Source organism: Molothrus ater, chromosome 3, assembly GCF_012460135.2.
Source record: "Molothrus ater isolate BHLD 08-10-18 breed brown headed cowbird chromosome 3, BPBGC_Mater_1.1, whole genome shotgun sequence".
Taxonomy (NCBI): domain Eukaryota; kingdom Metazoa; phylum Chordata; class Aves; order Passeriformes; family Icteridae; genus Molothrus; species Molothrus ater.
Genome location: NC_050480.2, coordinates 70,725,762 through 70,750,705, shown reverse-complemented (window position 1 = coordinate 70,750,705; position 24,944 = coordinate 70,725,762). Strand labels below are relative to the sequence as shown.

The 24,944-nt window shown below is 44.7% G+C and overlaps 3 protein-coding genes across 3 annotated transcripts in view; 1 reads left to right on the top strand and 2 right to left on the bottom strand.

The window, feature by feature from the left end:
* Positions 1-2,593, top strand: part of FKBP1B (FKBP prolyl isomerase 1B) — a 44,439-nt gene extending 41,846 nt beyond the window's left edge. Inside the window, exon 4 of the mRNA XM_036379849.2 lies at positions 1,888-2,593. Within this exon, the coding sequence (XP_036235742.1) occupies positions 1,888-2,016 (129 nt within the window). The 3' untranslated portion in view covers positions 2,017-2,593. The remainder of the gene's footprint in view (positions 1-1,887) is intronic.
* A 4,375-nt stretch (positions 2,594-6,968) lies between these two features.
* On the bottom strand, positions 6,969-11,157 carry SF3B6 (splicing factor 3b subunit 6). Its single transcript, XM_036379848.2, has 4 exons — positions 10,963-11,157; positions 10,603-10,721; positions 8,655-8,793; positions 6,969-8,143 (listed from the first exon to the last, which is right to left on the bottom strand). Exons 1-4 carry the CDS (start codon positions 10,990-10,992, stop codon positions 8,054-8,056), a joined length of 378 nt encoding a protein of 125 aa, XP_036235741.1. The 5' UTR covers positions 10,993-11,157; the 3' UTR covers positions 6,969-8,053.
* On the bottom strand, positions 10,619-17,355 carry TP53I3 (tumor protein p53 inducible protein 3). The gene is made up of 8 exons (XM_036379845.2): positions 16,856-17,355; positions 15,939-16,054; positions 15,597-15,739; positions 14,807-15,074; positions 13,357-13,569; positions 12,424-12,620; positions 11,336-11,667; positions 10,619-10,721 (listed from the first exon to the last, which is right to left on the bottom strand). Exons 3-7 carry the CDS (start codon positions 15,732-15,734, stop codon positions 11,461-11,463), a joined length of 1,023 nt encoding a protein of 340 aa, XP_036235738.1. The 5' UTR covers positions 15,735-15,739; positions 15,939-16,054; positions 16,856-17,355; the 3' UTR covers positions 10,619-10,721; positions 11,336-11,460.
* Positions 17,356-24,944: the final 7,589 nt, after the last annotated feature.

Genomic DNA, 24,944 nt, shown 5'->3' with positions numbered 1-24,944 from the left:
TCAGGCTGCTCAAGAGCACGAGTGAATGAGATCAGGGTGCAAATTCCTCCTGACTTCCCATTTCAGGATCCAAGAGCTCAGTGTAGGAGGCAACTGTTCAAATACTCTTACAGGAACAACTTTAACAGGAACAAGTTCTTATGCTTGAATAGAGAGAAGGGAAGAATGCAAAACCTGAAAAAATCCACTGAGAAATGATGCAACCATGCTTTTTCAGAGAAGGGTGGAAGAGACAAGGGTTTCCAGCCCTGTGGAGAAAGCAGTGCAAGCATTCCCCTCTCTCCAGCCAGAGAAGTCCATTTGAGGAATCCTTGACTGTGAAAAATACCATCTTCCTCTGAAGGATTTGAGTTGGACTGTTTATTATTTGCTTTGCAGAAAGACCTAAGAGAGCTCAGGACTGCAGAGCTGTAGGAAGCAGAAGCCAGTGCAGATAAAGCAGCATCAACAAGTGCTGGGTGAATCAAGTAATCCCTCCCTTGACTGCTCTCACTCCCCAGCTCTTGTCCCTTAGAAAATAAGTGGCCGAGAGCCATGCCAGGAGCCCGTGTGGCCACAGGCTGCCCTCCTGCTCCTCCTAGTGGATCACTGACACAAGTCGAGCTCGTGGCTGTCTCCTTCCAGCCCAGGTTTGAGGGATTTGGGGAGTATGCTGGACAGAGTCTCTTGGAACAAGGCAGTTCCCTGTGTCCAGCTTGCAGATTTCACAAACCTTGGTGTAATGACTGTCAGGTGTCAGCAGGGTCTGTCTGCATTTGTCTGCTCAGCTTCTCAAAGTTCAAGTTTGCCTCATCCCTAAAACTCCAGGCATGACCTACCAGCTGCCTGCTTTGCATGGACACATCCAAGCACTGGACAGCCAGCCCCATGCAAAATCTCTGTGGGGACCAGGGGAGGCCATCAGCTTGGACATCCTCAGCCCCATGCCATGAGTACTCCTCAAATGTGGGAAAGTTCATATCCCCATTTTTCTTCTACCCAAAGTAATTGACTCTCTAGCTTTGTATCTTTTATAGAACCTGAAAATATTCTCAACCAAGAGGTATCACATAATCTGTAGTCCAGTGATGTGCCCAATCTTGGGAGAGAGGTCTGAATTAAAATCGCTGCTTCAAATCAGGGGATGTTTCTTGGCCAGTGAATATTCCATCACCAGTGTATGATGCATGAACAGCAGTTTGAAATTGTTCCAAAATACTCAGTTAGAAGATAACTCCACATCTCAGTGAGCAGTTCCCTTCAGAGCCAGCCTGGAGTGAGGGAAATCAGCATTCCTGCCCATCCAGAGACAAGGGCTCTGTCTGGATAAGTAGCATAAGTGAGATGTCTGCCCTGGGGCTTGGACTGAGTTTAGGGAAATAAGTGCCGAACCTGGCTGTGTTGAGCACGGATCTCTCAAGAATAGAGAGCTCTGAGGGCCTTTCCCAGTGCCTGCTGATGGTGTTCTTTGTACCCTGTGCTCCACAGGAGGAGCTCAGACTGCCTTCAGCCTGCACCAGTATGGGCAGGATGGACCAAGCGTTGTGTTGAAAAGACTTTGTGTCACTTCCAGGCTGGTTCTGGCAGTTTAAATAACTGCTGTGAGAGTGCAGATCATTGAGGAGGCCCATGCCCATGTCTGAGCTCTTTGTGGCAGATTCAGCTTGAAGTGAAACCACTTGGACTCAGAATTGTAGAGTGGCTTGGGTTGGAAGGGACCTTAAAGATCTTCCCCTTCTAAGCCCCAGACTCAATAATCTTAAAGGTCTTTTCCAAACTAAACAATTCTATGAACACTCCTTGATTCTGTAAATCTGCCAGGTAATGATTTTTTTTTTTTTTGTTTTCCTCCTAATCCTGTTTTTTTGTGTGTGTTCTCTTTTCCTTTCTCCGATGTCCAAAACACAGATGAGCTTAGGACAAAGAGCGAAGTTGACCTGCACACCTGAGATGGCCTATGGAGCCACAGGCCACCCTGGGGTCATACCTCCCAATGCCACACTCCTCTTTGATGTGGAGCTTCTCAGGTTAGAGTGAACCTTCCCGAGGGAGTTGGCTGGAGACATCTGTTAATAACCATCCGTTCTTTCCCGCCTTGCCAGCGGTGGGAGGAATCTTCACTGGAATCCCAACCTTCCCTGCTCAAGCTGTCCTGTCAGTAGCGCCTGACTCTTGGTTTCCTATGCCTTCCTTCTCTTTTCTAACTTTGTGGTGTCTGTATTTGCCTTTTATTAGAAGCTTTGCTCTGAGGAAAACTGTCTCCCGCTGTAACATTTCCGAGTTGTACATTTTATTGAATTTGCATGTACGAAGAATTCATGGTGATGACTGAAAATATATATAAATATAAATATAAATATATATATATATATTCCTTATTGAAAAAACCACTGCCTTACTGTACACTTAAACCAAGAAAAAATAACCACAAAAGGTGCTCAAAAGAAAAAAATCCAATGTACGCCTTGTACATGAACGGGCATTAGCCAAACAGAGTTACCTGCGCTGCCACTTTTCTCAACTTGTACGTTCTGCTTGCTGCTGTTTTAAAAAAATACTGTCTCATTTAAGAATTATAAGTATATATATAAAACAATAAAATCTTGATACTTTACCATTTCTCATCCTGTTTTTCTCTTCTGTCTACCGGGATGCTTTTTACTGTACAAGAAGTTCTTCAGTCATCAACCCATTTTTTGTTAATTATTTCTCTTATATGAAATACATGTAGCTCCATGCACTGCTTCTATTAGAGATGGCTCAGTGGAAGATCTCTGTGGGATCAGAGGTACCAGGGACATGCAAGTAAGGGGTGCTGGGACAATTTTCCTGACTCTCCATATGCCCTGCCTCTATGGCCTCTCAACTCTGGCCAAAATTGGGCTGCTGAAGAGATGGAAAGTGCTGCTTGTCAAAGACATGCAGTGCTGGTCTAATTCTGTGCCTTTACAACAGCAAAACTAGTGTAATATTTTCTACTGGAGCTGAGCAAGGCTAGAAAAGAGCAGGATTATGTGCATCCACCTTTCAAAAGAAATCTGAGCTGTGGGATGATGTGGCCACTGAACACTCTGGGGCTTTTAGGCTGTAGCAGCTGCTGCTGTTTACAAAGCCTGCAAACTGACCTTGTGCACTGGGCCTCTGGCACTTGAGACTCAGCAATATTTATTTAATTTGCTGCTTATATGAATTCATGAAATGCTGGTTTCTCCTCTGGAGGCAGGAAAATGTGTTGGCTTATCTGGATTTGGAGCAGGACCTGATCAGCAAGGCTTTCTCTGTGCTGTTATTTTGCCTTGTCTGATAGGCTCATTTTTCCTCTTTGCTGTAGAAGACCCGGGTCGTGATGTTACTTTTATTTAACTTGACTGTAAACTATTTGCATGGTTTTCTACTAACAGATGTTTTGATGGTCATATTTCAAACAGTTGTGCTGTTCCTATATCTGTGTAAGGAGAACAGTCCCAGCATGAGCAGTCAGACAGCAAAGCTACAGAGATGATCCCAGGTGACACCTCCTGGAGTTGGGAGAGAGAATGAGCACAGAGAAGCAAGACTGGTGATCTGGCCAGAGTCCATGGCTTGTGGTCTTCTCTCTCCAGATGTTCATTTTACCCCCAGAGCTGCATTTATTTCAGCTTGTTAATTAATAAACCCATAAATCCATATCTTAGGGATTTTTATACACTAAGTGGAGTAAATCTTTTTCTCACTCTGCTTTCCATAAAGAAATTAAGGGATTTTCAGAACCCCTTTTTTGGTGGAAATCTCAGTCACTGCAGCAGCTGGGTTAGACCTCCACTAATAGTTCTTTTATTTAGGGCATGCTAATTTCCCGTTAAAAATTGGTAATTGGATCTCTCAAGATCTGGTGTCCACCAGCTTTCCCAAATAATTTGAAAAGGTTCTGCTCTCCTTTGCTACTGCCCTGGCCTCTGTCACTGGCCTTCCTTTTACCACTGGGTCACAGACTGCACTTCCCAAAGTCTTGGTTAAAGGTGGTGTGGCTCTGTTGTGCCTGTCAAACACAGTTTGATTCAGCACATTGGTCTAAGCTGTTCCTATCAATGGCTCAGTTTAAGTTAATTGCTTATTAAAAAAATGAAAAAAACCCAAAGTGTGATAGAATCACAGAATGGTTTGGGTTGGAAGGGACCTTAAAGATAATGTTGTTCCAGCCTTCTGCCATGGGCTGGAATATTAAACCAGGTCATTCAAAGCCCCATCCAGCCTGGCCTTGAACACTCCCAGGTATGAACACCCCCAATCTCTGTGGGGAGCCTTTGCCAGTGTCTCACTACCCCTCACAGTAAATAATGTTTTTCCTAATCTATGATCTAACCCTGCCTTCTGCTAGTTTGAAGCCATTCCCCCTTGTCCTGTCACTCCATGTCCTTGTAAATAGTCTCTGCATCTTTCTTGTCAGCTCTCTTTAGGTACTAGAAGGCCACAGTTAGGCCACCCCCAAAGCTCCTCTTTCCCAGGCTGAACAATTCCAATTCTCCCAGCCTTTCCTCAGGGGAGAGGTGCTCCATCCCTCTGATCATCCTGGTGTCCCTCCTCTGGACTTGCTCCAACAGGTCCACATCCTCCCTGTGCTGGGGCCCCAGAGCTGGTTGCAGGTGAGGGTCTCACTAGAGACCAGCACCTGCTTTGGGCCCCTTCCTGAATGTCCCAACAGGGAATGGCAATGCCAAGAGTTGTGTGAGTGACCCTGGAATGGCCCTGTGCTCCCTCCATCCCCTCTTGGCCTTGCTGTTGGGGAGCTTCTGCTGCATCTGAGCAATGGGCAGGGCATAGCTCTGCCCTTCTGCTCCTGTGGGTTTCTCACCAGGAAACCCAGCATGTTCCTGCTGGGCTGAGAGCTGATCATACTTGATCTTATCACTTTTATCTGCAGAGCTGCCACTGTGCCCTTCCCTCCTACCCTCCCAGCACAAACCAGCCATTACCCACTCTGTAAAATCCTTATTACAGCTGGCTGATTAAGCTCTCCCTCATCGCCTCCTCTCTGCAGAGACCTTGGTTGGAAACAGGGACTATTACATTTTTCATGCCAATTTCATTAAAAAGAAAAAATCTGAAAGGAAAACTAATTGTGCTTTGTGATACTTAGGGAAATTAAGTCTTCAAGGAAATGTAATCTTCAGCTCTTTATTCGACTGCGAATGCGTTAATTTATTTAATTGTATCATCGATCAACACAGTACATATAATTATTACCTCTATATAATAGAATGGAAAAAATTTACTGTCATTGCCTGTGTAATCAGATATACTCTTGTTACTAATTTCTAAACAGTTTCAATGGGAAAAAAATGACCTTCGAGTCTTAATTTCATGCCCTACTTCCTGAAAAATTAAATGGGAAGTGAGCACACACAAAACCAGCACAGATGCAGAGTGCGAGCCTGGTAACATCTGCTTTATTTGCTGCCCCTCTGCCATTCATGAACTGAATGGCAGAGGGGCAGCAAATAAAGCTGATGAACTCATTTCCCTGTTCTTTGATATTACATTTCAAACAAAATCTTGAGTAGATCTCATCAAAACAGTCCTCTGGGCATTCCATTTCCATTCCCTCTGTCTTGCAGGTACAAATTATTATTTCATTTTACATGTGCAGGGACACTGAAAGCCCTGAACAGGCACTGGAAGAAAAACTATGAAATGGAATATTTAATGAAAGGCGGCAGCTGAGCTCTCAGAGAAATCAAAAGCTGCTGATCTTGAGGATTCATTAAAGGAATTTTTATTAATCTTATTACCCTAAAGAATTGCTTTTTATATATGTTTTTCAAACAGCATCAAATCCTCATCAAAACAGACACTGCAGTGCAAGCACCATGCTCTCTGCTATTGACAGAAGGAATGTGGTATTTGCATATGATTTAAAACAAGGCTGCCAGCATACAGCACCATTATTGGCACTCTGGTATTTATTATCAGTGTTCATTATTCAATAGAAGCATAAATCCAGCATGGCAACAAGCACCTCCAGTTCCCCTTTCAGCAAGGAGCCTTCCCAATGCCCAGCAGTTGGTGTAAATGATTTCTGTTATCCAAGTGTTTGGTACATGGAGGTGTATGTATATACATGGCACATATAAATATATATATTTATATATATAAAAGATACATATTTGGCAGCAGAGCAGTTTGTAACCCTTGAAAAGCTATGGATGGTCACATAGAAGCAAATCCCCCAGGAGGATTTAAGTAATTTAAAGATTTTTAATGCAACCTGGTTCTTGCCTGAGAGCTCTTGGTCTGTGTTAATCTGATGGGTAGGATCTGGAAGCCAGGCTGGCCATGGAGGGACTGCTCAGCTAACACAGCTCCTGGGCTCCAGGTCTCCCAGTGCCTGCTCCTGACCTCAGCTGGGGTTACTGCAGCCTGCAAGGCTTCTTGCTGCAAAAACAGCATCAGTTTCAAGGGACAGATGCAGATTTGGGGGAATTGTGCACTAAGCATGGCTTAGTGAGCTCTGGCTCACATCCCCAGTGCCTGTGTGCAAGGGAAGGCAGGGCAGATCTGTTCCAGTGTGCTCCAGGGTCAGGCACAGGATAGGACTCCAAGCACCCACCCAAAGCTGAAATCACACCTCAGCCATCATGGCTGCTTTCCCCCAGAGCTGGCTTGGAGCTCACTCTTCACGAGCCATCACTGATTTATTAATGTGTAATTGTTTATTTGAGGAATGAAGAAAATAGGACCACTTAGTGCAAAATCGTGAGTGTTGAGTTTCTCACTGGTTCCAGCTAAATGTGAGTACTGCTGTGAGCCCCTCCCAGCTGCCAAAGGAGGTGTCCAGCACAGGGTAGTGCCAGGGATCTCCTCCAGGTGAGATGGGCATTGTTGCCACAGCTGGGCACCCTCCTGTCACACACAGGGTCATCCCTGTACCCACACAGATGCATTTGCTGCAGCTCCTGCCTGCATCAAACACTCAGGTGATGAATGACTCCCATCTAACAGCACAGCCTTGATGAAAAAAAGCAAAATATGCATTTATTTTTTCACCAAATGGACACAGCATTGTTCCCAAAGTGACAGATTCCAACAAAAAAGTAATTTCAGAAAATGGAAGCATTCCTCTACGACAGTACAATGCACTGAAAAACAAAACTGGGTTACAAATTCCAGGCAAAGTATATTGTTATCTGCCCTGGTTCTGCACTGGCTGGAAGCTGTCTGGTCAGGGAATGGAACATCACATCCATGCAAATAAATCCTCCTAAGGCAGGATACTACCCACATTCACACAACTTCCAGCTGGTTCAGAACACAAGCAGAGTTTATTCTTTCTCACTTCCAAAAGATACTGGCTATGCCTGGATTACACTCATTTTTACACACAAGACATGAGTACAGAAAAAAGAGCCAAAAAAAGGTAAATTTGTTTTCCTTCACCACATGCTACACCTAAAAATGTACATACAGAAAATGTGTTACAGTTCAACCATGCCAAGTAGAAAACAATCACACTACAGGTATCAAAATGAAAACCTTCATCTGCTGTCTCATTTTGGTCATGTGTTCTTCAATTCATACCAAATCCTCAGTCCAAACCTGGGACACCAAACAAAGCCCCCATACACTTTTTTTTTGTAGTGTGAGAGCTGGGTTGTTTCACTACAGCTGATCAGAGCTGGTACCATCACTGGGAACAAGGTACTTGGAGTCCCCTTATCAGTTGAATCCTTTTGAAAGCCGTTATCTTCTACAGTTTGTGAAAGAAACTTTGTTACAAACACGGGCTTGGGCTCGCTTTGTTCAGTCAAGCGCAGAACCTTCTCAGTCCCTTCTTGAAAGCTCCTGCTAGAAACAGGACATTGCAGCCTTTACCAGGTCACTCTCAGCACAGGGAAGCCATGTTGCCTTGGGGAATTTCATCTTAAAGCAGATCTCCCTGTGTTCTAAATTTATTTAATCCTAATCTGAAGATATAAAAACTCATATTGCAGTTTATCAAATTCATAAGAGAAAAAAATTACACTTTGTTAAGAATTCCTATGTTTAGGCCAGGAACTCAATGACAGGGCTTGAAAACAGTTTTCCAAAAAGGACCATTTTATTTTGGTGGGTCTGTGTTAATTCCATATTTTTCCTTGAGAAGCTTAAGCTGTTCTTCTTTCTTCTTTGTGTCCATCTTTTGGAATGCCTGTAATTAGGAAAATAAAAGTTGTAAGAAGACAAAATAAGTCTCTCATCTCATGACAAGTTATTTCCCAGTATCTGCAACAAGCACCACTGTGAACTCCATCACCATCACACACACAGAGCACTGTTTGATTCTTGTCTTCGGAGAATGTCGCAGGGCCCTGGATGTCATCAATGACAGGGAGGACACAGAGAACTGTAGACCTTTTAGCCATAAACAAGATCTCCCCTCCTGCTGCAGCTGTGCAGTTGTGGGACCTCTGCACCCTCTTCTCCAGAGTACACTCCCCACAAACATCTTTTTCCCACCCTTTGCCCAAAGGTACTTTTTTTTGCACACAAACCACCAAGTAAATATGAAACTCTGACGATGTATCCCGTTCACTCCCTCCAACAGTTTGGGTTCTATTTCTTAAAAACACCCAAGCAACAGTCTTTACAAAGTGATGCTGGGGTTGTTTCTTTGTGACAGCTCTGCTCAGAGGTGGGTCCCCCAGCCCAGGTGCACATACCCTGTTGGCGTTGTAGTAGAGCACCACGAGGTATCTGTTGCACACGTTGAACCCTGACAGGTGGTCGCAGGCGTTCTTGGCATCAAAGATGTCCTCGTACACCACGTAGGCTGTTCCTCTGGTCTCAGGGGTATTCCCACTGCTCAGCAGGGCAGCATCAGTCAAATAAAATCAACAAGAAATAGTTTATTTATTTCACAGTGACTGAGATTAGATGAACCAATGCAACGTCACTAAAAACCAATTTGTTATTTTTTTTTAGGTATTAGACTACATCCCTGCTTTCCACACCAAACAGTTCAGAGCCAGAGACAACAGGAAAAGGTGCTATATTTTGCTCCATAAGGGAAATGCACCTCTCCACAACAACTGGGCTGTTGCAGCTTTTGTCAGGGCTGCCATGCTGTGTCTGGAAATAATTTAAATTTTTATTACAGCAACTAGCTTTTATTTAGTATTACTTGGCAGACAGTCGGTGGCTGTCTGGATCAGATGTGTCCCCAGGATGGAACAGGGCTCCTGGCATATCACAAAGTGAACTTAAGAGGCAGAACAGCCCTGCTGGTGCAAGCCCACTGCTGAGGCACATCATCACCCATGGGAGCACCAAATCCATGTCCTTTTCCTGAGGATGGGACACAGGTCTAGCACGTAACAGTAACGAGCCCAGAGGGGCTGCAGAGATCCCAAAGGTCTCAGCTAACAGGCAGTGATAGAAACTTCAGAGTCAGAATAACCTCCCTAAGGTGCTTCTGAGAACACCCAAAGACAAATGGTATCACAAATATCATACTGGGGTCTGTGAAAAGGTGAGGAGGAGAATGGGATAAACACTGCACAAAGCACAGAAGCCTTTACAGAGGGGCTTTGTTGGGATTTCTGTGGGAAATTCCAGAATTAGTCGTTCTGAACAAAGTGCTGGGTGCACACACCAGAGCATCAACACAATAGAGAGCCCCTGATACATCCTAATTGTGTCCCACTATCATGCTGTTGCAGCCCACATATTTTCAGAAAACTTAAGTACTGGCTCTCCTTTATGCTCATTAGCAAAGAGTTCCATCTATTTAGCCAGGCAGTGTTTACACTGCCCCTTGTTCTCTCAGCCACTTCTCCGGTCACATCCACTGCCCTTCCTTGCTCGACAAGGGTCTGTCTGGTGTCACATCCCAGTGTGACAGCAGCAGCACATGTGCCCTTGTGTCCTTTGCTTATTGAGAGCAACTCTGTAAAACTCACTTTACACAACAATCTTTCAAACAAGTCACCCAGGGAAGCTGTGGATGCTCCATCCCTAGAAACGTTCAAGGCCAGCCAGCTTGGATGGGGCTCAGAGCACCTGGGCAGGTGGAAGGTGTCCCTGCCCACTGCAGGGAGTTGGAATAAAATGGTCCCTTCCAACACAAACCCTCCTATGATGATCAAAGCTCAGGTCCTCAGCATTTGAACTAACCAGGAGAAGAACATCAGAATTGCTGCAGACTTGTACAACCTCCACACAATTCAGAACCAAAGGCACAGTCACACCTCCCCTACATGGCATGGCCCCTGTCTCTGCCATGCAGGGCTTGCTGCTGGTATTTGTTTCTAGTGAACAGATCCAGCAACACCACATACCCGTTTTCCCACTGGTTAGCAGATACTCATAAAACAGGAAAACTGTTTGTGCTCAGCTTCTGCCTTTCCTTTTTTCACCCCAAGTCGAGGTAAAACTTCAGCTGTATTTGAAACTTACTTAAGCAAACAAGTTTGTCATGTTTTATCAACTTCCCCAAGTTCATTTCAAATTTAAGTTCATTCTCTACACCTCCCAGCAGAATCATTCTCTAACAAATTCATGTGTTAAGAGCATCATCACATCCCTTCTGGTACCCGGGGTGTGCTCCAGCACATTGAACCTTCCCAGCTGTGAAACCCTTCACGGTCCAAAGGAACTGGAAATACTCACACTCTGATCTGCCGGATGGGCCCGTACTTCCCAAAAATGTCGTACATCTCCTCGGCCGTGATTTTGTACGGCAGGTTCCTGATGTACAGGATCCGGTTGACCTCCGGAGGGAGCCGGATCTGAGCCGGGGAAAAGACAGGCGGTGTGTTAGGCCCACGGCACGTACTGCAAATCTTAAACCCAGCAGCCTACGGGCAAAACCATGGAATCACCGAGCCACGGAATGGCTGGGGCTGGACGGGCCTTAAATATCCCCCAGTCCCACCCCCCTGCCGCGTTCTCCTCAGAGCAGCGGGGTGCCCGGAGCGGGTCGAAGCCGGAGCCCAGCCCGGCAGGGACGGGACAGGGCAGGGCACTCACGTTGGCTCGTTTGGCTGCTTGCATCGCCATGTCGACGGGCGGTGAGTGGGGGGCGCGGCCTGGGACAGAAACACCGGCGGGGAAGGAGGCTGGGGCGGAGACAGCGGCTTGGACGGACCGTGGAGCGGGGACACCGGCAGCGACCGGCAGCGACGGGCGGCACACCCGGGTCTATCCCAGCAGGCACCGCGCGCTGCCCTCACGGAACCGGATCTATCCCAGCGTGCACCGCGCGGGAAGCGGCAGCGCGCTCGCTCCCGGCCCCGCCCCTCCAGGGCGGCCCCGGCCCCGCCCCCCCAGCCCCTCAGGCCCAGGCCCCGCCCCGGCCCGGCCCCGCACGTTCGATCCGCGGTGCGAGAATTGCCACATGAACCTCTTTAATAAACGCTTCCTCCTTGTCCTTTCCCCTTCCCCGCCACCCACGTGAATCGGTCCCGGTGTGGAGCAGACGTGGCGGGATGGCCCAGTGCGGCCCCCGCAGTGACTGTCCCAGAGCATCTACTGCGGCGGCCCCTTCTTGCCGCAAACGGGAATTTCGATGACGATTTTGCCGATGTTCCTGTTCTCCTCCATAGCCCTGTGTGCCTCAGCGATGGCGTGCAGGGGGTAAACGCTGTCCACGAGGGGCTGCAGCCGCGGGGAAGCCTCTCCGGAAAAATGGGGCAGCACCTCCTCTGTGAAGGCTCTCACCAGCCGCTCCTTGTACTGCGGAATAAACACCTGCAAGGTTATTTCCAGTCGCTTCGCTCACCGAGGCGTCTCAGAGCACGGTGTATAAAATGTACACAGCCCTCAAGGAGACACCTTCTGACATTTTCACAGTGAAACGGAGATAAAAACACCTGACAGGTCTAAATTAAAAACAATGAAGAAGCTTTTAGATTTATTACATCTTAATTGAATGAAATTCTGCAAAGCAAGTGGTGTGAGCTCCTTGCAGAACCATTTAAATCAAACTGATAAAGGTCTTGTAAATATTCTGTCTTAAGCCATGCACAGAATCCACCTTAGGGCTCTGCACTGTGGGTCTTTTACTGTGACATCTGAGAAGATTCCACATAAAATGAGTTTTCTTTGGTAAGTGGGCATCCAAATGGCCTTGGTTTCTACTTTGAAGTGACCTAATAGAGATTTTTATTTTTCCCTCCTCAGGCTTGATCAAGTTGCCCGATCACTGGAGTTTTATTTCTTCTAGGGCCAAATATCTAAATTATGGTATCCATGAAGCACATTAAGAAGTCCTGGGTGTCATTCCTCTCATTCAGGGAGGAATTTGATAAAAATAGGAAAAAAAAACCCATTACAACCTAATTTTGTGACATTTTCCAAAGAATGTAGTAACAGTTCAAGGTGGGGCTTTTTTGACAAGAATGTGTTCAACACTGGTTTTAAAAGAAAGCTCTCAAAGCTATCATAAATTTTAAGATCAAACTCCATACACTGCTGATAGCCACTACTTGCCTCATTGTCTCGGGACCGCAAGAGGCTCGTGTGGATGCTGGCTCTTTTGGAAATCAGCCTTGCCAGCAAATCCCCATGGACTTCACCTCCACTCAGCAATCCATAAATGATCCACCGGCCATCAGTGCTCAGACAGTTGAGATTCTTCTCCCAGTATGAGGCCCCAACACAATCTAAAATAATATCTACTCCAGAACTTCAGGTAGAAACAGAAGAGATTTCATCAATGAAGTCCAAGCTGCATTAAAGGCAGGATAATTTCAAGCATGACTACAACCTTGTTATTTATAGGTACAGAATTTACCCTAAAATTCTTATTTAAATCTTTCTACTGAAATTAGAAATTGGCACAGTGATTTGTAAGGAATTATGGAATCAGGCACAAAAAAAAAATCATCAGTTATCCATAAGCAAATTCAGGCATAAACCACCCCAAATGCTTAGAAAAGCTAAATTTTTCTAATAGTTTAAGAATGAAGTGGCACTGGCACAGGTTTCCCAGAGAAGCTATAGGTGTCCCACCCCTGGAAATGTTCAAGGCAGGTTAGATGGGGCTCAGAGCAAGGTGGGGCGTCCCTGCCCATGGCAGGGGGTTGGAATGGGATGATCTTTAAAGCCCTTTCCAACCCAGGCCATGCTGTGCTTCTGTGATGACTCAAACACCAAAATGTGAGGATTTGTTCCTTTGGCAGTTCCTTGGGGAGGCAGCAATAACATGGCACAATATTTATGCCCCAAATAAACACAGCCAAAGAGAGCCCATGCAGAAAACAGCACAGTTAAACTAAGGAAAAGCTCATTCTGGGCTGAGCAGGATATTAGCTTGTGCTTCCAGGGTCACTACTGTCTGATCCCTCACCAAGTGACAGCTGAAACTGAGTCTATGTCCACATGTTGGGAGGTTCATTTGCACTTTTACAGAGAGGTTTTTACCTTGGGTGAACTCCAAGACCTTTTCACTGAAGTCTTCATTCTTGTAGTTGAAACCTGCAGCTGCTCCAGCATTTGCTGTTGCTTCCAGTTTCTCCTGAGTTCCTGCTGTCACAATGGGAATGGCCTTGGCCAGTCTCACCAGCTGAATGGCTGCCATGCCAACCCCACTGGCTCCAGCATGGATCAACACTTTCTCACCCTCCTGTACTTTACCTGGAGGAGGGCAGAAGGAAGTGGTCACCCTTTGGGCATCACCTTTTAATTAAAATATGAACAATCTGTAAGATAGCAAAGAGGAGGTTGAAAGAGTTGTCCTTGACTGGACTTTGGACAATTGGACATCTTTGTAGCCTTCATAAAAGAGAGAAATCCAGAAGCAGCAGAGGTTGCAGTGTGCTGACAGGATGTCATTTTCCCAGCCTCAGGGGAAGAACTTTGACTGTGTGCAGTTCTGGGCATCTGTGACCAATGCTTAAGTGAGGGCAGTCACAGCCTTTTTATACCATCAGTAGAAAACACACTTGGAGATATTCATACTCCAGAAATCAGGCACTCAGCAATGGAGGAATACCAGAAATGCTGGGTAACATTAAAGACGAGTCCTACCAATCATTTTACCATCTATTGGTCGCATTCATTTGTGTTTCACCACTTGCTTCTGTAAGTGAGGCACCAAGTAGCCTCCCACTGATCCCCATGAGACTTGAAGCAAGTGTGCAGGGAAGTTATGTTTGGAACTTTTTGTTCTTATTGGATCTTTCAGATGCTACTGCTGAAGAGTGTAGAAGAAGGATATTTCTCACAGGAGGAAAACTTTGGCAGGTTTACTACCTTGGCAGCGTATTTTTAAAATGAAGAGTGTAGGCTTCTGTCTATTTTAAATCAGCTCAGAGTGGATTTTACCTACAAATAATATATCTGGTAAACAAAGGTACAAGATGTTGCCTACTGTAGATTCACAAGAACATAGTGATAAAGTTCTTGGTATGGTCATGCGTGCAGTGAAGCCAAATCCTTAGAAGTAAGATGTGGTTTTGGGTGTCTTGAAAAGGTGGGAATAATTTCAGGGCTTAGGCTTAATGGAATTTAGGCTTAATGGAAGGTGTCCCTGTGCATGGCAAGGGAGTAGAACTAGATCACCTAGCTCCTTTTCAACCCAAACCATTCAGTGATTCAAACTGAGAAATACAGATGAAAATAAATTGGCCATCTTTCCATATCCTTCCTTGTAAATATGTAACCAGCATGGTAGGTTGGCACTGGGGAGAGGTGGCCAAGATTCAAGGATTTCTGTCTGGCATACTGGATTCTGACCCACAAGAATAAAGTGACAGAGAAAAGGTTCTTTGAAGGCAAGCAACATTCAAGTAGAGGCAACAAGGAGAGGATTTTGTGACAGAAAGGAAGATGAGCTGTTTTGGTGGGATAAATGGGCAAATGCACCTCTCACCTACAAAATGGAGCAGCTGAAATGCTGTTAGCCAGGCTTCAGGAATGGCTGCAGCCTGGATAAAAGTCATGTCTTTGGGAATTGGCATCAGGAGGCCTTCGGGCACTGTCACGAATTGTGCCTGGCCCCCCCCGGGGAGCAGAGCCATCACTGCATCGCTGATCCTCCAGCGGCCCGAGCAGCCGGGACCCAGCCCCGCCACGCTCCCAGCTGCTTCCAGGCCTAAAATGTCACTTGCTCCTTTGGGGGGAGGGTACTTCCCTCTCCTCTAAAATAAAAATTAAAAAAAAAAAGAGAAGGCAAGGAAGTAAAAACTATCAATGAGTGTAATTACCTGCAATATTTCATTCACACATCTCCAGTCTAAATTCCTATTTGTTTAATCCTGATTTTGCCCTGTGCATATGTTGCAGTAATTTGAGGATCTTCTAGCCTCTGGAAACATGTTTGTTTCCTAAGTGTTATTCTTCCTAAGTCTTATTCTTAAAATAAGAATAAATTGAAATATTTGTGAGTTTCCTCTGTCCAGGCTAATTCATGCTGAAGAGATACTATGATCTCCATTTGCAGAGCGTGGCCTTTCCATGCCAGCCCAGCACTGCACTATCTCAGATAAAAACATTTATCTGCTGAATCAACAAACATCTCCTCTTTCAGCCCTATGAACTCTCTAATCCAAATGCTCACCAGGTTCAAACTCTTTTAGCTCATCAGATCTGTCAGGACTTCACAGAGGGACTTGAAAACTGTGTTGGTTTTGGGTGCAGAAATCTGCTTAACCTAGACATACCTGGAGTAAATCAGCCCTATTCAGAGCACTGGCAGAGACCTTCACAAGAACTTCTCCTTCTCCTGGATTTGGTTTCATCACTTCTTTCATATAGAGATTTTCTGGGCCTCCTGGGCAATCAAAATAGGCTGCAAACATTTTCTCTAAAAAAAAAACCCAAACAAAACCAAACTGAAAAAAACATTGCACGAATGCAGGCATGGGCAGCGGAAAAATCTCAGGTAAGAAAGGTAACAAATAGCTTTAAAATTCCTATTTATTTCCCTTGCCTCAGGAGGTGATTGCTGTATGCCTGATTTGCTGTGGTACAGGCTCTCCCTGCTGCAGGAGTCTTTCAGGTACCTCCTCAGATGCTGCTCCTGGGATCCTTTTGGCACCAGCAGATGGGCTGAGCTGTCAAGCCTTCTCCTGCCTGGTAAAATCAAATGAGGAACAGTCTTCTCTCTGCTCCCTGGGTCCTGGGTGGAAGGAGATGAGAAGGAGAGGCAATCACAAGGGGAACAGCTGTTAGTTCCTGAGAGCTGGTACTGCACTGATTGCAGCACAGGATAGGCTGCAGGCCAGAGCCTCTTCAAGTGACCAGCACTGTGTGACAGACAGTAAAAAATCTCTGTAAAAATCACTGATTTCTGCACAGGAAAAGCTAAGTGCATACCTAATTACTTGTAAAACTGCAAATGCAGAATGATGAACAGCTTAAAACCCCAGGGATGTCAATCCCCACAGGGTGGTGCTCTATGGCTATTTTATGGTGAATAAGCACTTTGTATAAAGTGCAATTTAAAGGATTTTGTTTCTGAGGCTGGCTTTCTAGTCATTGTTATTAATAATTTAATCCAGTCCCACAAAATTTGCCTGTATCAGCAAAAAAATTCAATGGAAAGCCCACCTGGTGCCACCCATAGCAATTGTTTCTGCTGCCTTTAATTGGGTCCAAATTTAGTCAGTTAAAATAAGATGTGAAGGAAGCTTTTGTCCCTCTTTTGTCAGAGTTCATTAACCTGCTTTTTAATAAATGATTGTCTTTTTTGCTAGAAGCAGGCACACAAAAATGTTTAAAAAAACTCCAAAAAAAAAAAAAAAAACAGAACCAAAAAACCAAGAGGATCTGAATATTTACGTTACTCTGAAACGCACAGAAAACCGCAGAAACTGAGATACAGGTTTCCAACCATTTCAAGCTCTCAGATCTGCCAGCAGCGGCTGAAAATGACAATTTTAAGAAGCTCTATGGCTCCCGAGCCCACTCCCGAGCTCACCTTTTTCCTGTAAGGAAGGACGGACAGTCTGTGCCCCGGAACAAACCCAGCCTGTCCTCGGGAGCAGAGTCCGATCCCGGTTCCTGCCGGCACTCAGCTACTCCCCTGCAGGCCAAGGCGAGGAACAGTGCGAGGCTGTTCTTCTTTGGAGCGACAGATACGAGGAGTCAGAAATACGAGCACAGCTCCCCATAGTTCCTGCGAACGACCTGGATTATTCCATGGCTTGGCACAGAAATCTGTTTTCCCGCTTGGCCTTGCGGCAGAGATCGGCCGCTGCCCCAGCACACGGGGAGCTTGGCCTGCTGCCCGTGGCTGTGCCAGTGTGTGTGATGGGTGTGCTCCAGCTGTGCAAGTGCTGTCACTTCAGAGTTCTGTGTCTCAGACTCGATTTGCTGCACTGGCACTGAGAGCGTGGGAGCTGTGCCAGCCCTGATGCCGTGAATGCGCTGGGGAGGCTGCCCTGGGCTCTGCTGTTCCTGGGGGACAGCGGCGTTCAGAGCTCGCTGGTTCACATCTTTACACCCCGTGTGTTTCTACCTCTGAGGGTTTGGAATCAGAATCAGTACTGCTCTAAAAGTCTGATGGTATCTCCTTGAGCTTTGCAGAAGGATCAGATCACGCCTTTCTCGGTGTCCTATTCACCAGCTCTTGAGTGTTTGAGCTGTCAGGGAATAAAACTGACACTTCAGACTATTTAAAAATGGTAACTCATATGTGTGGGATTTTTCTGTGGATTTTTTTTCCTGTAATAATGAGATTTTTGGATTCAGGCTTTTAAACTCCTCTTTGAAATGGAACAAATTTCAAATCAAGTATAGATAAAATTCTTTTGTTCTCACGTGACTTGAAGAGCTAAGAATTGATGTGTTTCTGAAGATGGAAAGATGGTGAAGCCTGGTCTATAGTGCAGACAGCCTGATTCAGTGCCAGTACTGGCATTGTTCCTCCTCCACTGTCCCCAGAGGACTTTGCAATCTGCTGCAGTTTAAAATAACTTTCTATTGCAGTCATTGACAATGCAAATTCACATGATAAAAATACGTTTTATTATTTTATTATTCAAGGATATACAGGATAGTCTGAAAATGTGTTAGTTTAGCGATTTCCTTTGTCCCTTGGGTCTATGGCTCCTATGTAGCTATAATGCCATTAGAGAACTTATTTTGTGAAGTGAGATTAGTAACTACGTTATCTGGAAGCAGGCTAAAATACAGCATTAGAAAGATAAAGCACAACATCTTGAACCAAATAGTGAAGACATCACTTTCAATTCCGTTAAGAAACATAGAAGGCAAATGCATAGGGTAGTCCTTTTATGAGAAGCAAGCCCACAATTGTTCTTGAAAAAACAGAAGGGAGCTCAGCAGCTGTAATGTTGTAAAGCAGCAGTTTCTTGTTTAAAGTTTTGAACTTCTGTACTTCATTTCTTAATGAGCACTCTTGAGGTTGATGAAGTCCAAGTTTTCTGCTGATTCAGCTACCTTTCTCTCTAAAGTAGTCTGCTATAATAACACAGGGACATAAATAAATAAAAATTTAAATCAATGATTATAAAAGTCATGTACAGAATTGCTGTAATGGAGATGCTTTTTTTCAAGTACAAATTCCCCTTGCACTATACTGCACTCAAATGATGACAGTGCTGTTTCTATCTGAAAATTTAAAATACCTGTATTTGTGAGGTATTATCTGCTCTAAAGAATAAACACTAAGCAGAACTTTAAATAATTTTCAGAAATATCTTGTAACATGCAAAGAAAAGTTACTCTTCTTTTTTTTTTTTTTTTTTTTTCAACAAAGAAATCATCCAGGACAGCAAGAGTAAACTCCAAAGAATAACTACTGCAAATCTGGCCCTGGAAAAACTTAGCATTAGTCTTTGCTAGGAACAGTGGCCAGTTTTGAACAATGTGAGTATTTGCAAGAACAAATAATGAGTGGATATTGTTACAGGATTTTGAAAGTGCTGGCATTTTTTGCAATCTTTCAGCTTTACACTTTCTACCTTCCCCCCATAGCAGAAAACAAACAAACAAATAAACAAACAAAAAACAAACCTCACATCAAATATGATATGGCTCCTGAATTTATTACTGAGCCAGCCAGGCAGACAATGGTGCCTGTTGGATCTGCTCCAGCTCTGTGTGTAGTCCTGCTGAAAATAATAAGATAGAGCCAGTCTGAAGTTAGCTTATAGGAGAAAGCCTTGCTGTTAGATTTAATAAATCCCATTCCCCAAGGCTCTGGGGCCAGCTCTGTTTAATGTCTTTATTGATGGTTTGGAGGAGGGGACCAAGTCCATCCTCAGTAGGTTCTCAGACAGCACCAATCTGAGTATCGATCTGCTGGAGAGTGGGAAGGCTCTGCAGAGGGATCTGGACAGGCTGGATCCATGGGCTGAGGTCAATTGATTGAGGTTCAACAAAGCCAAGTGCTGGGTCCTGCACTTGGGTCACAACAATCCCTGCAGTGCCACAGGCTGGGGGCAGAGTGGCTGGAAAGGTGTCCAGTGAAAAAGGACCTGGGGGTGCTGGGGACAGCGGCTGAACATGGCCCAGGTGTGCCCAGGTGGCCAAGAAGGCCAAAGGCACCTGGGCTGTACCAGCCATGGTGTGGCAGCAGGGCCAGGGCAGTGACTGTCCCCTGTGCTGGGCATGGCTGAGGCCACCTTGAGGACTGGGCCCAGTTCTGGGCCCCTCAGTTCAGGAAGGGCACTGAGGGTCTGGAGCGTGTCCAGGGAAGGGAACGGAGCTGGGGAAGGCTCTGGAGCACAGGTCTGAAGAGGAGCAGCTGAGAGAGCTGGGAAAGGGGCTCAGCCTGGAGAAAAGGAGGCTCAGGGGGAGACCCTTCTCTTCTCTGTACAGCTGACAGGAGGGTGAAGCCTGGTGGGGGTTGGGCTCTTCTCTCAAGTTACAAGTGATAGAACAAGATAGAACAAGATGAGATGACCTCAAATTGCATAAGTGGAAGTTCAGATTGGATTTTAGGAACAATTTCTTCACCAAAAGGGCTGTTAAACACTGGAACAGACTGCCCAGAGTCACCATCCCTGGAGGTAGTTGAAAGATCTGTAAATGTGACACTGACAGAAGTGGTTTAGTGCTGAGCTTGGTAGTGCTGGGTTAATGGCTGGACTCCATGATCTTTAGGTCTTTTCCAGCCATGATTCTATGGTTCTGTGATTCTGGGCACAGAGAGAGCTGTCAGTGGATAGAAGAATGGGCTTGTTTCATGTGCTGTATCAGTGATAGTAACTTGGCAGCTACAGGTGCTTTCACTGGATTGTTTCTCCAGAATTAGGCAGAAGATATTTCTATATCGACTCCTGGTATTGAATCTAGATTTGTGTTCCCAACCAGCATCCCAGTTCAGCCACAGCTTTGGGGTAGTTGCATGGGCACAGCACATTCCATTCCAGTATAGGTGTCAGGGCCAGAGAATGGACCTACACCCATCTGCTTTACAGTCAGGATCACTGAGCACAAAGTGGTTAAAAAGGACTCCTTCAAAATGCCACTTAAATGGTGTCTTTGCTCCAAAAAAATCAAAGATGTGAAATTAGCAATCACCCTGCAAGTCAGCTGAGCTGTACCTCGGCAATGGGCTCTGAAGCTGAGAGAACAAATGGATTTAGTAGAGTGCTGTGCTCCCTGCCATTATTTCTGCTTTATGCTCTGATGTCAGAGTTTCCACCTCTGCTGTCACTTACCAGGAAGCTCTTGATCTCTCACAATAAAGCCAAAGGTTGATGCAGAGACTTGTCTTTATACCAGTGATAACTGTATTTTCTACATGCTTTTTATGCTGGCAATGCTGTCACTCAGCAAAGCCTGAAGTTGGTTCATTTTCATTCTGTTCTGTAAAAAGATAGATGTATAAATGTTCATTCCCCCTCCCCTTCATATTGGAAAACATACTTTCCTCCATGTGAAATTCAGGAGTTTCAGCAGAAGAAATGTAAGGCCTCAGATAAGCAAAATAACAATAACAACAACAGCATGAGAAATGACCAGCAGGAAACTGGTCCTCTTTCCCAGAAAGGCCATAAAAGTCCAGTTACATTTTTATAGTGTAAGTATTGCTGATTTTTTTCTCCTCGCATTAAATTTTCATCTTGCTGAGGAAACAGTCCACAGTGAAAACACTAAGAAATGAGATAAAACTTGCTACAACCATTAGATCAGAGCAGAAAGAGGGAGCTGAGGGTTTTTTTCTGGGCTGGGCTTGACCCAAACAAAAAATTATTTTCTTTTTAAATAAGTAATCAGTTCTAGCACAATGTGGGAAAATTACTGGGGGGAAATTAAAGAAAACTGAGACGTATCTTGGGGCTAAAGTTATGGTCACATTATCACTGAAACTATGGGGAAGACAGAAACTCTCCAACAACATCTTTTCAGTGTTGGAAAATCGAGGCATTAGTTTTTTCTGGCCAGGATGTTATTTTGGCCAGGATGTGCAGTAGAAATTATTTCATTCACACATGCCTGGGTTGTACAGTGAAAATCTTTCCATCACATATGGTTCTTTACTAGACTTTTCACATATTTATACATACAAACTCCAAAGAAATTCATGTTCATTGGTCTTAAATTAGACAATTCTTAGTGTTTGATATCCTATTGGTTATTGATTCCTTCACCTTTGACATTAATTAGGACCTCATTCTTTGGGTCTCATCAATCTTTTCCCAGACCAGGTGTCTCCACCTGCCCCAGAGGGTGATGCTCATTAATGCTCATTTATCTCCTCTGTGTCTTCTGGCTACTCTTAGTCTGTAGATTTTAAGGCTTCTTCAGGCTTTGCCTGGTGAACAGAGTCTTTTGGAGAGAAACTTCCAATTCCCTTCCCCATAAACAAAGGTGAACAAAACAAACCCCTGACTAAAGTTACATTAACAACAAAAAAAAAAGAAAAAATAGTTGCATCATTTCCAACAAACTAAGGGAGATAAGAGAAGACATCTTGCTGCTGTGTAATTACTCTCCTCAGGTGTAACACTGAGCACACCCCCATCCCAAGGTTAGCTGAGTTGAAATGCTGTGACACATTTCCATCCCAAAGTTACCCACCCCGAGGTACAACCACCCCTTGCTGTATGACTGGAACCACTCAAGCTCCACCTAAACATAAAGAAAGGGGAGAAGTTGGAGAAGTCTCTGATATTGAACCATATGTGATAAAAAATATAGGTCAACAACAACTGTTGTTTGACCTGCCACAATCTCCAAACAAGTTGAATTGATGAAGCAAAATAATGTTTCTACAATCCAACCAGTTCCCCATTCTTGAAGACCTCTTATGCAGAATGGACAGCATGGCTGCATTAAATGAGCCCCCTTTCCCCAAAAGTGGGCAAAAATTTCATGTGCTGGGTATCTTGGAAAGAGGACTGGGAGTTCAAAATAGCTGAGACTCTGAGGGATTAATGAACAAACTACTCATGATAACTGGTGTCCTGAACAAATTGAAACACCTGCCACAATCTTCCATTTTGGCTCTGGCAACTAAGCAGTGGCTTCTATTGGAAATGTTAATTCAGCAGGAGGGTGAAAGAACACCAGCTGATCATAGGTGCATTTGGTGTACTCTAAAACAATGTTTGTGTGGTCTTTCTTGTGTCCAAGCCCAACTGTGGATGCAATTGATGACAGCTGCAATTATAAGAGGAAGGTACCTTACCCACTAAAATTCTAAAAGTGCTTTGGGAGGATAATGTGATTGAGTTTGGAGAGAAATTCCAATTCTGGTGCTACTTAGTCAGTTTAACCTATGATGCCATTGACAGCACAACCACAGCTTTTGTGTTGACTGTCCAGAGTGCTTGAGTGTGTATTGTATACCCAATCATTTTGTGAGGGTACAGTCACAGTGGGACTATACTCTGGGAGCAGAGAGTATGGGCCCAAAGAGATGGAAAAAAATGGCAAGGCACTGATGTCATTGTGCAAGGACAACAAGGAGTGCAAGAACAACAAGATGTCATTGTGCAAGAACAACTTTCATTTGTGAAAGTAACACAAAGCTTAAGACATTTGTCTTGACACTGAACAAAAATGTTTGTCATTTTGAGACACATCCCAGGGAAATCCGTGAAAATGTTTTCAATTGTACAAATTGGTAACAGAAGAATGAAAATTCTTTATGATTCCATGGTAACTCTTAGATAGTGTAGCTACAAGTAATCACTCAAATATTTGTGTTTGTAAGTTCATTGAAATTATGGGATGTGGTTTTATTTATTCAGCTCCTGTCACATCTTACCAGTTGTTCCAGTTTAACTAAATGCTGATTCCAGACCTGCTGCCCACCCCTATTGGAATGAATCTCACCTTGAGCAGGAAACTGCTACAACATGAAGACTCAAAACAATTGCTGAAACAAGCTCAAGAAAATGGACAAAGGACTCTGGTCCTTGTCCATCATGATATGGAGAAAATAGATAATGTTTTGGAACCAGTCAAGAAAGATGCAGAACAGTGGTGGTGGAATACCCTCTTCAGATGATCACCAACTGCTACAGAAATTTGTTGTATTAATATTAACCCTTTTTCTTTCTGTCTTGATAAAGGTATTATATGTTAAAGTTTGTATTATTATGAGGCAATTAGCCTATTGGCCACCCCTACAAACATCAGATAATCCATGCAATACAAATGCTTGAAACACTCTTGAACTCCATTTGGATATTGGGAAGCTTGAGTGACTACAGTCATGGGGCTGATTAAGTGGGAAAATGGGGGAAAATTAGAGACATCTGGGGGAAAATCTTGAGGCTAAAGTTATAATCCCATTCCGACAGAAGCTGTAACATTAGGAAATTTTAGAGTAAAATGCAGTTGCTATTTCAAGGAGGGAATGCAGTTGGCAAGCATAGAATTAATTCCATGATAATTCCCCATGCAACACCCGCTGCAGCCTGAAGAAAATGCTGAGGAGGGATGAAATGGAAGGTGGGGCAGGATGGAGACTCCATGGCCAGGCTCTGTTGTGATCCCTGCAGGAATGGGAACTCTGTGGTACCTCATAGCTGACAAACCACACAGCAGCTGCCAGGCACAGGATGGAGGAGATGTCCTGTTCCTCAGTCAGCAGCTGTGGGGAAATCGCTCTCCTCAGATGAACTCCACTTTGTACTCTCATTGTGAAGATGTGACACACCTCCATCCCAAAATTACCCACCCAAAGTGTGACCACCCCTCCCTGAGCACACACTCTCTATTTTATTAACTATGTCTTTGAGAGCAAAGTGAGGGAATTTTGCACCAATCGAGAACAAAAGTATGTTTGCCTAGAGTCACCCAAGCTTCACCTAACTGTAAAGTAATAGTCTAACAGTGAGTTAAGAGGGGGACAAGTTAGGAAAGACTCCACATAACTTCTGGATGGGTTGATGGGCTGATCTTGGCTTTTCCCCTGTGGGCACACCTGTTGGGTAGGATCCCTACTCTGTACACATTGATTATCTCAAACTTTCACTGGTGATCAGGGCCTGTGCATCTCTTCAAACTTGTTCTTGCAGTCAGTGCACTGTCAGTGGCAATCTCTGCCCCGACTCTGTGACAGTCTTCTGTGATCAGTGTATTTGTTAATAAAGTGTGTTATTTCTTAAATTGCTCAGCCTGAGTCCTTCAAGGATACTGGCAGACAATGACAGTGGATAAAAATGACAAAATTAATAACATAGAGACTAAGAGTGTGGGGGATCCAGGAGGATGGGGGTCTTTCTTTCCAGACTGATATCAGGGATTTGACTCTGACACGCTGCTGTCACAAGTCCCTGGCCAGGTTAATGAACGCACCCTGGGCACAGCGGGCTGTGCCGGGGGATCCCATTCCAGGGCAATGGCAGGCGGCTGGGCACAAGGGTCTCGTCATGCCTGGGGCGCTGACAAATCAATCGTAATAATATATTTTAAAAAATAAAGCATAAAGGGCTCCAGGAAACACCCCCTCTACGTGGCACAGTTATTGTGAGATCTGTGTGTCAGTGCAGCACTGCTGGGGGAAAAAGCCCTGACATTTCTCTCATCTGATGGTATCTCTGGCTGATTGCAGTTTCTAATTTGGTGGCACGGTCAGCACT

What these genes read in the sequence shown, in the direction of transcription:
- SF3B6 (XM_036379848.2), bottom strand. Translation starts at nt 10,992, where the DNA reads ATGGCGATGCAAGCAGCCAAACGAGCCAAC. An exon ending in AAGCAGCCAAACGAGCCAAC is followed by an intron (nt 10,722 to 10,962) that starts GTGAGTGCCCTG and finishes TCCCCGGCTCAG; the next exon opens with ATCCGGCTCCCTCCGGAGGT. An exon ending in TCTACTACAACGCCAACAGG is followed by an intron (nt 8,144 to 8,654) that starts GTATGTGCACCT and finishes TCCTAATTACAG; the next exon opens with GCATTCCAAAAGATGGACAC.
- TP53I3 (XM_036379845.2), bottom strand. Translation starts at nt 15,734, where the DNA reads ATGTTTGCAGCCTATTTTGATTGCCCAGGAGGCCCAGAAAATCTCTAT. An exon ending in ATAGGGCTGATTTACTCCAG is followed by an intron (nt 15,075 to 15,596) that starts GTATGTCTAGGT and finishes TTTTTATTTTAG; the next exon opens with AGGAGAGGGAAGTACCCTCC. An exon ending in GGTCTTGGAGTTCACCCAAG is followed by an intron (nt 12,621 to 13,356) that starts GTAAAAACCTCT and finishes TTTCTACCTGAA; the next exon opens with GTTCTGGAGTAGATATTATT.